The sequence below is a fragment of the Sebastes umbrosus genome, chromosome 4 (assembly GCF_015220745.1).
Source record: "Sebastes umbrosus isolate fSebUmb1 chromosome 4, fSebUmb1.pri, whole genome shotgun sequence".
Lineage (NCBI taxonomy): Eukaryota > Metazoa > Chordata > Actinopteri > Perciformes > Sebastidae > Sebastes > Sebastes umbrosus.
This window is the reverse complement of record NC_051272.1, coordinates 1,547,615-1,563,827: the sequence shown is the minus strand read 5'-3', so window position 1 is coordinate 1,563,827 and position 16,213 is coordinate 1,547,615. Positions and strand designations below refer to the sequence as shown.

Sequence of the window (16,213 nt, the reverse complement as noted above, 5' to 3'; positions counted from 1 at the left end):
CTGGGGTTCAGGATGTAAGAGGCAGTTTATTAGATTTATCTGTAGCTGCATGCTGTGCAGTTCAATACATCAACCCTCAAGTAAATCTTTCCTTTATGAGGCTCTTTAAATTAAGTGTTGATTCAACCCCTCTGGATTTCTTTTACTATGAACAGGGCCAACAAGAACACGGTGACTCTAATCTGAAGGTGTTTGTGTATTTATATTCATCCGTCCATTGAGTGGATACATTTAGATCTGTTACTCATGAGTTGTTCTTGTCCATGGACAAAATGATCATCCCCTTGAATAAATACTTCTCTGGCAGTTCCAACAAAAGCTGATTATGATAAAAAAAAAAAAAAAATGTCAGTCTCAACAATAAAGAAAGAAGAAGTTGTTATGTTCAGTCTATAATACCCCGATACCATGTCGGACTTTTGTTTCAGACATTTTTCAGATCTTTTTTTCAGAATTTTTTTTCGGACATTTTTTCAGATTTTTTTTTTCAGACTTTTTTGTCCGACATTTCTCAGATATTTTTTTCAGACTTTTTTTGTCCGACATTTTTCAGATCTTTTTGTTCAGACTTTTTTTTCAGACATTTTTCAGATCTTTTGTTTCAGACGTTTTTCAGATCTTTTTTTTCAGAAACTTTTTTGGGACATATTTCAAATCTTTAGTTTCGGACATTTTTCAGATTTTTTTTTCGGACATTTTTTCAGATTTTTTTTTCAGACTTTTTTGTCGGACATATTTCAAATCTTTAGTTTCGGACATTTTTCAGATTTTTTTTTTCGGACATTTTTTCAGATTTTTTTTTCAGACTTTTTTGTCCGACATTTTTCAGATCTTTTGTTTCGGACCTTTTTTCAGATTTTTTTTTTCGGACATTTTTTCAGATTTTTTTTCAGACTTTTTTGTCCGACATTTTTCAGATCTTTTGTTTCCGACATTTTTCAGATCTTTTTTTTCAGAATTTTTTTTCGGACACATTTCAAATCTTTTGTTTCGGACATTTTTCAGATTTTTTTTTTCGGACATTTTTTCAGATTTGTTTTTCAGACTTTTTTGTCCGCCATTTTTCAGACCTTTTTGTTCAGACTTTTTTTTCGGACATTTTTCAGATCTTTTTTTTCAGATTTTTTTTTAGATCTTTTTCTTCGGACATTTTTCAGATCTTTTGTTTCAGACATTGTATGTGGGAGTTAAAAAATCAGCTGATATTTCATTTTTTTTTCATATACATTTAACATGAACATTTCTGATAAGGATTCCTAAAATGTGTTTATTGAAGACCAACTATGTACTGAGTGGATCATTTTACTGTTGAAAAATAAAGCTGTCAGCAACCATGTCGGACAATAAATTACTATTTGAAAAAAGTAATTCACGTTACTTTACAAATTACCCATCAGAATAAGAAATTTGTTCCATTACTCATTCCTTTTCTTACTCAGACCAGCTCAGTCAAAGGTTTCTTTAAAAATCCTCCACTCACACATATCACATCTTTATTTAACACTAGTAGAAATACAAAAGAAGACATGTGTGGTTTAAGCAGTTCAAGCAGCCGGTCTACGTCCTTTATATCCACTGACTATCAACAGCTGGCTTAATGTGAGCCGCAGTGAGGTGGAGTCTCGTCCTCACAGTCGAGCTGTAGCGTTCAGACAACCTCCAACTCTGGACAAAACCAGCTGATTCCTGAATGTATCAGACGTTTGCAAGCTAGCTAAGAAAACACAGCCGCGTTATTGGGATTAGTTAATGTAGTGCAATTACTGAATTGCAAATAGTAATCCCTTCTAACAGCCAGCAGGGGGCGACTCCTCTGATCGCTAAAAGAAGTCTGATTGTATGGAAGTCTATGAGAAAATGAGCCTACTTCTCACTTGATTTATTACCTCAGTAAACATTGTAAACATGAGTTTATGGTCTCAATCTCTAGTTTCAAGTCTTCTTCAATACAGCATGATGTTCATTTAGTAAATGATGGTCCCATTTAGAGTCAGATAGACCATAAAGCAGAGGATGCTTTAGGGCGGGGCTACCTTGTGATTGACAGGTCGCTACCACGGCGTTGTCCGTGTTTTTTTTTATACCTTAAACACATCGTTGACGTCTGTGCTGCAGTTTCTTACTTACTGTCTGCCATTTAGCCCAGACAGATATTATCGATGACAAGCGGCTAATATAAATCGGCTCTGCTGATATTTCGGTCTAGCTACACCAGGGGTCAGCAACCTGCGGCTCCGGAGCCACATGCTGCTCTGTAGCTCCTCTCCAGTGGCTCCCTGTGGATTATTAATAAAATTAGTGGAAATGAATAACTGTTTTTTTGTTTACATTTTCAATTGTATTTGTCATTGTTGTAGGTCTGTGATACGAGTATTAGGGCCACATTGAGGAAAAATAAATAAATTTTAGATTACGAGAATAAAGTCAGAAGTTTACGAGAATAAAAGTGGTAATGTTATGAGAATAAAGTCATAATATTATAACGTAGTAATTGTACGTGTTATTTTATTTTTTTCTCGTAAAATTCTGACTTTTTTCTCCTAATATTACAACTTTTTTTTCTCGTAAAGTTATGACGTTATTCTCGTAATATTCCGACTTTTTTCTCGTAAAGTTCTGACTTTATTCTGTAAATCTCAGATGTTTTTTCCCTCAATGTGGCCCTAATACTCCGTAGTCCATTGTCTCTTTGGCCCTCACTGCATTAGACTTATATACTATATACTTAGACTATAAACTGTTTTACCTTCATCACCATGCTCAAATGTTAATGTTAACGAAATAAAATAACATTTTGTATCAGCAATAATCTCTGTTGAGGAGCAACCTAAAAGCCAGAATTGCAGCTGGTTTTCTTGTTTTGGTTGGTTTCCACATGATGACTGGTAGATTTTATTTCCAGGCTTTTTCTTTTTTCTTTTTTCTCCTACCCCTGCAGCTCTCCAGCCTGCCCCATGCGTGGTGGTGGAGGCTCCTCTCCATTGGCTCTGCAGCCTGGAGGGGCGTTGCTCTGTGAGTGTGTGAGCTGCTCAGTGTGCACGGTGCTGTTCTAGGGATGGCTGAGGCTCAGGGGAAAGCGGACTTGGCACTGATCCCTCCTTTCCTTTCAGGATAGACTGCACTTTACATTAGGCAGCATTTTGATGTGTGTGTGTGTGCGTGTGTGTGTGTGTCAGGGGTGTGATGAATGTGTCATAAATAGTTGGTGTTTTATAGACAGTGGATGCATGTTGTAGCAATGCGATGAGGCCAGTGCACTTTGCAAGACTTGCGCTGCAGCAGAGAGCCTCCGCAGCGGATCCAGAGACCTGTTGCTGACAAGCCGGAGAGGAGAGGAGAGATAGAGGATAGAGGAGAGGAGAGGAGAGGGGTTATAACTGCCTTGGAGAGGAGAGGGGTTATAAAGCCTTGGAGAGACGACAGACAGCCCTGCTGCAGCTTCTGCACGGAGGAAATCATGCAGTTTGCAATCTGGCTGGTTGGACTAATGTGTCACCTGTCAGCGCTGGTCCGGGACACTTTGCAGCACCGGTTGCATCCGAAACAAGGTTTGCAGTGATTTAGTTGGAGCCAGTTGAAGGTGTTTAATGTGCATGATGCGCGGTGCGTCTGCAGGCTGCAGATGCGTCTCAGTGCATTAACTGTTTAATGCATCTACTTTCTCTCGTTCTCTCGTTGCAGAAAGCTTCATGAAGCAGCTGTCATCCTATGAAATCATCACCCCGATCCGCGTCAACGACTTCGGAGAGTCTTTCCCTCACAAGCTGCACTACCGGCGGAGACGGAGGAGTTTACATGACGACCTGTCCGGTTTACGGGTTCACTACCGGATCGACGCGTTCGGGGATCGGTTCCATCTCAACCTGACAGCAGACTCCGGCTTCATCGCTCCTTCGTACACGGTGACACACCTGGGATACCTGGGAGGAGCGGAGGAGCAGAGCGGCAACGCCACACAGGACGACGCGCACTTCGGCGAGCCGAGCGACATGCGGCACTGCTTCTTCCGCGGACGCGTCAACGCACAGAGCGCGTACCCGGCAGTCTTCAGCCTGTGCACCGGGCTAGTGAGTATTCACTTTTACACATGCTTTAATCAAGCCATGCTGACAGACCTCCATCCATGTATGTACCCCATAACCCGCAGCTTAAAGCGAAGTGTGTAGGAGTGGAACAAGAGCAAGTGTTACTGGACTAATGTCAGAGAGGAAGAGGAGGAGAGCAGCTCTGCATCTTCTAGTGTCTGCAGGGGTCTCCAACCTGTTCTCATCTGAGAACTACTTTGACAAAATGAAAGTGGCCAAGAGCTCCTCATATTTTATATTATTGCTCAGCTCCACCCAAACCAGCTGAATACGCTTCTTTTGTGTGAACATTTAGAAAATGTTGATATCAAACACTCACATTTTGCAGCATCAACATCTTAAATTCAGCAGCATGTGCATGTTTGAATTTCTTTACATTTTCAGCGTGTCAAGCTCACACTAATAAATCCACATCAGAATAATGTCATAGAAAACAAAACTATGTTGTTTCTGTCTGTCCACATATCACTGCATCACATCACTTCCCTTCACATTCCCTTCATCATCTGTAGTTCAGATGCATGTATTACCTGCATTCAGTCTTTTTAACAGTTAGTGAGATGACTGGCACTGCACGGAGTCAACAAGAGAGGTGTATGCTGGAGTGGATCCACTTAGGTTCACTCTTATGGACTCATTTAAATGATCATCTGTCAGTCTGGTTCTGAACTTAGATTTCATGACATTCAAGACAGCCAGCTGGGCCGTATCGCTTTCTTTGAATCTTTAGCGAGCGACTCAGAAACGGGTTGCGAGCTACTGGTCGCTCGTGAGCGACATGTTGGAGACCCCCGTAGGGAGATGCTGCTGGTGCACACTGTGCAGTCTGGACATCAGGGTGATGTACAGTAGTAGTTATAGAGACTGATGTGACAACAAGCTTCCACTCTGCTGAAGTGCTCTGGATCATGACACTCTAAAAAATCCCTGATCAGCTCCAGCTGAGGTTGACTGACCCTGCTGTGTGACCTCTGAGGATTTAGGGTTCAGGTGACTTTATTTGTACCCGTAGGTAGAGTTGTTTTGCAGCAAAAATAGAGGATGACATCCGTATTGACAATACGGTAGAGCACAGACAAGAGACAGACACCAAAAACATGACAAAGAATACTCAAAGGCTTACTGGGATCAGGACCCAGCAAAAAGAAGAGAAGGCAACAAGAACAATATAAAAACCCACTGAAATATCAGGACAAAAAAGACACAATAAATGAGAAAAGGGATAAACTTTCCATAAATATGTGCAAAAGCTGCTAGGACTTATTTAAATGAACAATTGAAGCTGGAACAAAGCTGTTCCTGTAGCGCTTTGTTCTACACCTTGGGACCCTAAACCTCCGACCAGACTCCGGGCAAACAAAAAGGCTCATTTCTTCCTCCAAAGATCTGTAAATATCAGTAGAGTTTATTCAGGGTTTGAATCTACAGTATGTGCAGCTATCTAGTGTCATGCCAGTCCTTTTACTTTATCAACAATTTCTTTGCTGCTCCAAGAAAGCTCTAAATCTTTACAAAAATACCAGTAATACCTGCAGACATGCTAAAACGAGCAGCCGGTTAATCGATTAGTTGATCAACAGACATTTTGAAGTAATTTATGAGTCACAAATGCCAAACGTTTGCTGGTTCCAGCTTCTCAATTACTGCATTTCTCCGTTTTTAAATCATTAGTCTATCGATTAATCGATTAGTTGTGAAAGATTAAATCGCTATTAATCGCCAACTGTTTTGGTAATCGATTAATAGTTTAGAAAAAGTCTAACTTCTCTGATTCCAGCTTCTTAAATGTGAATATTTTCTGGTTTCTTTCCTCCTCTGTGACAGTAAACTAGACATTTGAGGATGTCACTGATCGACATTTTTCACCATTTTATGACATTATATAGACCAAACAACTAATCGATTAATCGAGAGATCAATCGACAATCAACATAATCGTTAGTTGCAGCCTTATACCTTTGTGTTAGCGACAAAACAAGCTATTTGAAGATATCACCTGAGGTTTCGGGGAACTTGTGAAGGGACTTTTCTCATAGTTTTTTTCTAGTGCCGTCCTCGACCAAAGAAATTCGTAGTCGACTAACGCGATTTTGACGACTAATCGATTAGTGGATTTAATCGACGGATCTGTAAAACTGAGTTTCTCCACAAAGAATTACACAAAAGCACCACTTTAAATCTGGTGTTTTCCAGAGATGTGCTCATAAGTCTCTTGGAAATAAGTCATTCAGCATGAAAAAGCATAAAAAATGACTAATGGACTAAAGAAATCTCAGCTGACTGAGACCAAAACGACCGACTAGTCGACTAATCGACTAAGAGGGGGGCAGCCCAAACATTTACTGGTTCCAGCTTCTCAAATGTGCCGACTTGCTGATTTTCTCTGTTTTAGGTCATTATAAGTTCGTATTAGCGACAAATCCGGCTATTTGAAGATGTCACCTGAGGTTTCTAGGAGTTTTATTCATAGTTTTTTTCACTTTTCATGGACTAAAGAAGTAATTGATTCATGGGGAAAAAATTGTTAATGAAAGTAATAATCAGTCGCAGCCCCAAACAACAGATCATTCTAAAGCAGCTGTTTGCAGCTGTTTGCTTGTTGCCCTCTACCTTTATCCTTTCGCTCTTATGGGGCTTTAATGACGGAGTTATTGGGTAATAATGAGTTTACAGCCCCATTATACCACTTGAGGATCCGGATGCCCATTTAGTCATTTAGTTTGCCGACTCCTGTGTGAGAGAATCTGATAAGTGTTGAAGGGGATGACTTCATGGGTCACGTAAGGTTACTGGTCCAGGGGCAGGGGGTTGACCTCAGTCGCGCCAGTCGGATTCCGGCGTGGACTCGGCGTGGTGGCGGTGGTGGTGGTGGTTGGTGTTTGGCTGTACAGACGGGAGGACCACAGCCTTGGAGTCTCCCTCCCCGTCACAACCCCTATCAGTGACATAATCCTTATTTTAGATAGGTGCACTGTGTACAGTACCAGGATAGCATGTTGATCTAGTACATTCACAATGCATACAGTGATTGTGCTCCTCTTAAAACCATTGTGTATTTCACCTTGTTAACTCCCATTCAGTGTGGGGCTTTGGAGAAAAGAGACCACCGCACCACATAAAGTGTTTTTCATGTGTGTGCAGCGATTTAAGACGTATGAGGTATGCTGGAATTATCAGGGTAATAAGCCTTTAATTGCCCCTCTGCCCAACTTTGATGTATGACTCGCTTATCCAAACATGTTTGCATCCTTTTTCAAGCAATCTTTGTTGCTTATCCGCATCATCACTCATTGAGAATGACAGGACAATGGAGACAGCACCAGAGGCTATTGGGTCATAAATGTGTCCGTATCTGATCACGGAGGCTTAATGGCCAGGCACATTTTGTTGGGATGAGGTCATTAAGGAATAATTAAGCTCCTAAAACAAAGGGGGTCATTCTAGAAAAAGCAGGTTCCCCTTTCGTCCAGAGTTGCTCAAAGCCGTCCCCAGGGGGGAATCGGGTGGGGGGGCTGGGGGTTGAGGAGCTTTTGGCCTTTTCAAAGTGAGCTGTGACGGGCAGAAACGCTGTGAAGAGGAGACAACTGCCAATGAAGGTTGAGAGGAACTTAAGGATAGCTCACACAGCGTGGGAAATGTCCCTGAAGGAGCTCGCTCTCTCTCGGCTCACTCACACAATAGAAGTGTGTGGTGAGTCAGCCTGTCCTGAGAAATGAGGCTGTCTTCATTCCAGCACCAAGCGATGCACCTCTGTGTAAAGATCAGGCTCATGACACCCTTTTATGTCCTATTTAACTTTTAGAGATTGACTGCAACTGGACGTCACTTTCGGATGACTCGGCTTATGGGGGGCGGGGGGGTTTGAAAGTGTCTTTGAGGGATTTGATATGTGCCAACGGCCATTCCATCCATGTCATGACGGTGACCTCGCTTCAAATAGGAGTCCCTCAGTTCGTTGTAAGGTCCAGTTCAGCACCCGCTACTGAACAGCAACCATTGTGTCTGTCGGAACTTTTTGCCAGATCTGCTGCTGAGCTAATGCTGGGAAACCCTGAAACTCTGCCCCCCCGGCCATTGACTAAACAGAGCATTTGTCTGTTCAGCCTTCCGTTAACACCACATGAGAACTTTAGAGAGGCTCGAACATTATCATCTAATTAAAGTTAGCTCACGATAGACCAGTATTTACAAGATACAGGTAGACATCTACCAGCTGTTTAAATCATTCATTACTGGGGCTGTCCTCCACCAAAGACATCCTTAGTCAACTAACACTCGTACGATTGTGTAGACTAATTCGTTGATTAAAAAGAACAGTGTGTAACATTTCGGGGGATATATTAGCAATAACTATGTTTTCATTAGCGTATAATCACCTGAAACTAAGAATCGTTGTGTTTTTATTTGCTTAGAATGAGCCGTTTATATCTACATAGGGAGCTTCACGGAGTCTCTCGATAGAGCCTTTTTCTGTTTTTACATTACCTGAAGGCCACCGTAGTGCTTGTGAAACTGCGGTAACGTGAGCCGCAGAGTGCTAAACCGTGGCACTGCCAGCCACCGTCTGACTTCAGCTGCTCCTAAAGTAGTGTTATTATGGTAAGGATGGCCTCTGAGCGAGGTGAACGGCGGCGGTTTAGCACTTGGCGGCTCACGTTACCGCGGTCTTGGAAAGGGAGGAGTGAGCGGAGGGGTACTCAGTTGATTGCAATCTGCAACCTTACTACTAAATGCCGCCAAATCCTTCACACTGTACCTTTAAAAGTACTGTTTGTAACTTCTTACACGTATAAATCGGGTCAGAGTCCCATGTGCGCTCGCGTGTGGCTACGCTGTTCCAACACAAACTACACGGAAGCACCAAAACCACAAAGTTCTATCTAGTGAAGCCCGTCTGTTAAACAGTGACAACTCTTCCTGCTTCAGCCCCCCCGACCGCGGCCAGAAGACACAGGGGAGACCATAGCTTTGGTCTCCAGGGCCGGAGTCCATGCTGCTCTGCTCCTCCGCCTGCCTTCACTCACACACTGCGCTCGTTCTCACTCGCTTCACGTCTCACGTGCATGCACGCACACTACACACTGCAGAACACGGGAGTCTGAAGCAGGAAAACACTAGGATCAGCATTGATTCATGGAGAGACCTTGGTCTGGTCAGCTAACATTACTGCCAAGCAGCTGAAATATAGAGTGATATTGTGCTTTTAGCTGACGTGTGTCTCCTCACTGTGTTGAGCGATGCTCCTTCATGTCTATGTAGAGCGAGCACAAGCGCCAGCAACAGGACGCTGACTTTAGTTGACTTAACGGCCACAGGTGTCGCTGTTAACAAGACATTTCTGATTCTTACATAGAGTCCCTTTAGTCGACATCTGTAAAACTGAGTTTCTCCACAAAGAATCACACCCAAGCACCACTTTAAATCTGGAGTTTACCAGAGATGTGCTCATAGGTTTCTTGGAAATAAATCATTCAGCATGTAAAAAGCATAAAAAAAGGACTAATGGACTAAATAAATTGGTCGACTAAGAACAAAACGACCGAATGATTGACTAAGAGGGGGCAGCCCTATTCATTACATGTAGATCACTACAACGGGTAGTTGTAGTTAGGCTGCAACATTCTCATATTTAATTAAAAAGTACCTAAATCTATGTTCACATGCTGCTTTGCCTCACAAATTGCACACTGTAGCTGGATTCTGTCAATACTCTGATTCATTCCTGCATTGCAGAGGCGGTTTAATTCATCCACACTGGCCTGTCAGAACTGAAGAAATGGTAATATTGCAGGAAAGCCTTGGAGGTAGAGCACAATGAGAAACATTGAGGTGTTTGTTTCTATCCGGTGTCTTGTTTTCACAAGCTCATTACGCTGCAGCGCTGAACACATGTAGCACTCGAAGGCCTGTAGCACTTTCGAGGAAGTACGTGCGAGCTAATCCTTCACTCTTTGAAAGGCGGAGAGGAAAAAGGTACACATACAGTTTGTACACATTTTCCATATCCCATTTGTGTGTGTTTTCCATCGTTAAACATCCATCACTCATGGCGGTGGACGGTTACGGAATGATGCTGCCTTAAAGATAACATTCCAGCGTCCAATATCCTGTTTAAGTGTGCGCATGAAATTACCATACAAACACCATTGTGCCTCATGGCTGAGTGAGCTAAGAAGCTTTGTGAGGGACTTGAGCTGCCAAATCAATATTAGCATTCCTCTGTCAGCAGCTCTGTCCGCGTATGATGATGTCACTCGTCCCGGTGTCAGGTTGGGAGGGGAAATGCGTTTTGTCAGTCAGAACGAGTGAACAGCCTGTCAAATGATTTACTGAATCAGGACGACTCACTTGTGCATCGATAAATGTATAAAAAATGTCTCACGATTGGTTGTTCTCATGGTTACAGTTTGTGACTGATAGTGAGCTGTGATAGATATCCTCTGACCTCTGTGAGTCAGCACGTTCTTTCCATGTGCACCTGTCAAAAGAAACAGCTCAAAAGCATGGAAATAATGTTCACAGTGGCGCCCGAGGGCAACGCAATTAAACCGCAACCTCTTTAAAATGAAAGTAAATGAAACCTGCACACACGTACAGTACAGTATGCACACATGCAAGCGCACGCTTCATACCATCAGTGACATCTCTTTTTCTTTTCCTCTGCTCTAGATCGGAACGTTTACGACACAACACGGTGAATACTTCTTGGAGCCTCTTTTGAACGCTGCGGGGGAAGAATATGACGAAGAGCACAACAAACCTCATCTTGTCTATCGGCATGAGAGGAAGAAGAATACCTCGCTTACTGACAACAACACGGAGCCCTGCGCTGCCTCAGGTAACAGACTCACAGACTGCCTAACTATACTGCCTGTAACCGCCGTCTGTCTGACTTTCACCCACAAACACTGATGACCTGCATTCACTTTCTGAGCCGTAGCAATAAACGCTGTCCTGAAATGGAAATTACACCCAGTCACGGTCTTTGGCTCGCGGGATACCCAAAAGATTTGATCAAGAGGGTGTTATTGAAAACTTCTCAACTTAATTAAGCAAAACGCGCTCCAACACCGCCTGGTGTTTCCACTCAACTGGAGCATTCAATCCCAGGTCTGTGGCAGCAGCTCAGAGGGAAGGAATAATTGCTTTTCAGGTTGCTAGTTGTGATGAAAAGAACTGGAGAGTTTTTTTCCGCATGGGAGGCTGCTTGAAAGTTCCCCCCCAGTTTCATTTGAATTTTTATGGTTGAGGCCTTCGGGTGTCGGAGAGAGGGCCTCAAGAGAAAGCGGGGTGACCGAGTGGAGTTCACCGCGATGGAGAGCCGTCCTCGCTGGGAGCTCCGCGGGCGGCCTTTTGTTGTGCGATGCAATAAATCTTTTATGTGCAGGCCGTTTGATTTGCTTGTTGTCTGAACCCGGCCATTGTCGCCTGGTGGCGGCCATTGTGTGTGTCGGCGGTTTAAAGAACTTGGACTGACCTGATGGGCCAGGTCAATACCTCCTTAATATGCTTTGCCCTTTCACTCTCTCAGTCTGTGTGTGGCAAACAGAGACGGAGGAATCTGGAGGGTCTCTCAGCCCCCCACTCGGAGGCTCTTTTAAATGTACTCTCCCTTAAGAACCGTGAGCGCTGAATGACCCCGACTGAACATCATCATTTAGTTATTTTATATCCTTTCATATCTACCTAATCCTAAATGAGGTACATCCTGACTTTTCATGGCATAACAACCGGTTAACTCCTCGTAGACATTAGATTCAGTGTACAGCAGGCGATAGTAGGGAGGAAGATGCGTACATAATGAGACACCTGTAGGTCTTCATCAAAGGGCTGCAGGTAAACAATGAGCAGCAGGATTAAAAGAAGCAGTAGGGCCGGGGTAGTAGGACTGCGAGGTGTCCCGGGCTGTGGCTCCTCAGCTTCATCAGATAGGCCCCTCTCCAGATGCGGTGATAAATGTGCTCTTTGAAGGCCACGCTAAGCCAAGACTAACAGGCCTGTCCTGTCTTTTTATGGGAAGGAGTGCAGCACACGCTGCTACTAGCCGGTTAGATATAAACACCGGCTTGGCACGTGTTGTTCTGCTTGCAAAACACTCGTAGTGGCTGCTCCTGGTCTTGGATTTGGACGTTTGCCCTCTTTGGACTTTTAAATGTGTTCAAATCTTTGCTCTAACATGTAGCACACATCCAGCTCTGTGGTCTTTGGTCTCTGTAGCTCTTCCCTTCTGTTGTCTCCACTCTACACCATGTCTGTCTGTCTTTCTGTTCCTTATGTTCCTCATCAGACTAAATCAGTGTCTAAGTATGGGGCTCCTAACCACAGCCTAACTGCTGAGAGAGTGGAGAGAAACACAGGACCGACATGTAGAATCCTTGTTAGCTGGAGAATGGATCTCTAAGCAGACAAACGTTTTGGGACTGTGCTCTTAAAACGCTGATTTGTACCTTTCTGTATGTTACAACAAAGATGACAGAGCATCTCTTTTATTACGTACAGTATATGCAGATTATGTAGATACGATAGTACATTATGGAGAGTATAACCCAGCAAATGTACTGTTTTCATTCAGGTGGATACATGCTGTATAATATACAGAGTTAAAACCAAATATTACTGTAGCTACATCAACGTGTTTCTAACTTATATTTTGTCCTCCACCACAAAAAGTAGCCTACCTTTTATTATAATGAATTACATTTAAACAGCATCACACAAAATGACCGCAGAGTTGAATCACTGCCTCTCAGACATTCAAACAAACATTACATCCTTCCTAATAGATAGATTGACTTTGTTGTCCACCTCAGTGGAAATCGGTCTTTAGCAGTACCTGTGAGGGTTTCTGGACAATATCTGTTATTGTTTTGTGTTGTTAATTGATTTACAATAATAAATAAATACACATGTTATGCGTAGAGCAGCATATTTGCCCACTACCATGTTGATAAGAGTATTAAATACTTTGCGATTGACAGCCCTAACACAAATACATTATACAATAGTGCTGATGGGCAGGTAGCAGCAAATAAGTTTTATAAATGATAAAAGAAAGCTCATCTTATAAACTAACTAAGTGTTCCCTGATGCAGTCATTCTGTGTTTAATGTCTGTATGCCATACTGTAGGTAATAAAAGACTTGTTATATCTGTTGCGGCTGGCCTTCGGGACCTTGAATCGCCGGCCAGACGGGAGCAGCTCAATCTCTGAGTGTAGTAGATGTGAGGTATCTGCAGTTATACGATTAGCCTTTCTGTGTTTCTGTGACCTGCCAATCACATTCCCTGCATTACTAACAATCTTGGAGAGCTGGTCTTTGCTCCTTCCTCTCTCAAGTCGCCGTACCATGCTGTTATGTTAAATGATAAAATGCTTTCAACCAGGTTCAAGTATGTGTTGGCTAACGGCCAAGCTACCTCAGCTTCCTGATTTCAGAGTTCTCATTAAGATTAAGAGTTCTCATTAAGAGTTTGGGTCTAACGGTAGGCGTCATTGTGGGGCTGTTTTATTGGACTAGAAGCTTTACCTTGTAAGCTGGTAACTCAGGGGTTAACAGAGAAGATGCTTTTGTCTACAACAGGTTTTTATTTCAGTTTAGTGCATTTCTGTCTTCAGCAGCAACGGATTTATAGCGAGTTAAGAAACAAAAGTTTCTGATTTATCTCATCATGTCGATGATAGACTGCGGGACTTGTGGTGGTAGCGGGGGGGCAGATTCCTTTCCCAGTATCTCCTCTTTTTGAGGAGCTATAAAAGCACTCTTTGTCAGGGTCAGTCATCTTACGGCCCTCTCTCTTTCTCTCTTTCTTTCTCCACTTTATGTTCCCGTGAAGAGGACTCTTGCCTTAAATCAAAATAGAGGAGCTTGGAGTTTGAGTGCTGAGGGGTTTGGCAGGTTTGGGACTTTGAAGAGGTTTGAAGCTTTATGGGCCTTGTAGGTCTGAAACATGCCAACTATCACACTTGATCCAAACACGTGGAAATGCAGACAATGCCTCCAATGTGCTGGCCAGGCAGCGCTTATATCCCCTCTGTAAAGACATTTACACCTATTTACTCACCGTGGTGATTATTGTTCTTCATCAGCCGTTCTCTTTGCAAAAGAAAACAGCTTTTTGAACCCGACAAAGATGAAACAAGCTGCGTTTTTATCAAGCAGCTCTCCAGGAAACAGAATGTATATCACCAGCAAGATACCTCTGGTGAGATAAGCTTTTCCCTCAGATATGATGTGTCACAGTTCTGCCTTTAAGTGCGCTACAGACAGTGCCAGAACAACAACTGGGACTTCTGTATCTATTGAGGCGGTAAGAGTTTCCAGAGTTTGTACAGTCCCTGCACACTCTGCAAAAACACGTTGAAAAGAGAGGAAGTTTCCGCATGGATTTAACCAAGATGGCACGTACGAATACTTGACTTTTTTTGTTACTTGTGCCTCTATACCTGTGAAGTGTCAGGAATAGAAGTGCTTTTAAAGTGGTACCTTAATGGAAAATGATGTTTTGTTATTTCAACAGTCATGACACGACTGTAGACCTGTCTTCGGCTGCTTCCCTCTCCGCTGCGTGTGTTCATTCATTCTAGGTGCTGTTGAGTGGATGGGATTTTAAAATCTGTTTCCAATGAGTGACTGCATTAGAAACCACATCAGACATTGCAAATCGGAAATGTAGGAGTATGTCTCAGTGTGTTTGGTCTCACTCACTGACATCTCTAGCGACTGTATCGGTGTTCTGTCTGTATCAGCCAACCTGGGTGGCTTCCCCTCTGTTTAGAATACCTCTAGTGTAGATAGCTGTTGAGTGGGTGATTAATGTTTTAAAGTCACAGAGGGCCTTGTTGTGCCTGGTTCTGGCTTTTAAAAGCCTCTGGGGGAAAGAAGCTTACTGGGCTCAAAAATCACAACACGGCTCCGACCTTTTAATGACACATTCTACGGGGCATCTGTCTCCGAGCTCGCATGTGAATCCCTGCGTTCGATATAGATAACCGTGGCGGGGATGAGGGTGGCCACAGATAGGGGCAGATTCTTCTCTTCCCTTTGCTCTCTAAAATCCATGTGAAGACAAGCAGGAGAAGAGAGGAGAGAGAAGGGGAGCTGTGCAGTGTCTCTTTCTCACAGTGGTTGGCTGCGTGTCTAAAGCTGCGGGGTGTCATATTTTGTCTGAATTAGAAACAGTGAATTGCAGACAGCTTGACAGCAAACATTACCAGCCGTAAAAACCCAAACACCAGTGTTCCCAGTGTTGGCTTGGACCCGGTTTCTTGATGGCTCGCTGAGGGCAGCTGGGACAGCGAAGTGGCTTTGATGCGGCATAACTTGGCACACATGGCATCAGTGCCCCCTGACCCTCAACACAATCATTGTATAGGATTCCCCCCTCGGTGCCCACTGTGTATACATGGTAGTTCAAATGCTAGCATCAGGTTTTTTGGTCAATGGGTTCATTTACATGGAAAATGCCCTCCCCCCCCCCGCCTGGGGTTTGAACTAGCCGACTTGAATCGCTGCCCCGCTCTCCCTTTGCGCTTTCATGTATGTGAATGGAAGCACTTGTTGATTGTGACCTCACTTCCCTCTTTGTTTGGAGTCACTCACTGGACGGGTAGATGTGACCTTGAGGTTTTTTTCCCTCTCCTAGAGGTGCGTGGATACTGCTGGCTTGTTTGCTGGGCCTCTGTTGCAACTATGTATGCATTAAGCTCTTTGTTTTCCTCGTAACTGCGGCTCTTGACAGGGGTCAGGAAAGGTGGCCGGGCCAGGGTGTGATGGACGGGCGCTGATCACTCAGACAACCTCTCTCACCTTTAGGGTCTGGCTTTAGATGGTGCAGAGCTTCTGGATGTCAGATGGCTCCGAAGGGCTTAAGCCTCGCTCTATGCCCTCATGCCCTCTGGACAGACTGAACCTCACCCGTTCCAGGAAGTACCTATCAGGAAAAAAAGTGTGTTTTTGGCCTTTTGTGTGCATGCATAGATGTGGTTTGCTTGTGAGCGTGTGTCAGGAGGAGTGCACGGCCTGTCAGTGGACGAAGAGTCCCGCTGAGTATTGGGAATTGCTGAGCAAAGCAGTGCAGAGAAACGGAGAAAGGAGCTTCTTTCTTCATGTGTTTGAGCGGTCCTGGCC

General features: G+C 43.6%; 1 protein-coding gene across 1 annotated transcript in view; it reads left to right on the top strand.

The window, feature by feature from the left end:
* The first annotated feature begins 2,908 nt into the window (after window positions 1–2,908).
* LOC119486926 (A disintegrin and metalloproteinase with thrombospondin motifs 20) overlaps window positions 2,909–16,213 on the top strand; it is a 95,242-nt gene continuing 81,937 nt past the window's right edge. The window contains exons 1-3 of the mRNA XM_037767474.1: window positions 2,909–3,548; window positions 3,682–4,067; window positions 10,755–10,923. Coding sequence (XP_037623402.1) covers window positions 3,458–3,548; window positions 3,682–4,067; window positions 10,755–10,923 — 646 coding nt within the window. The 5' untranslated portion in view covers window positions 2,909–3,457. The remainder of the gene's footprint in view (window positions 3,549–3,681; window positions 4,068–10,754; window positions 10,924–16,213) is intronic.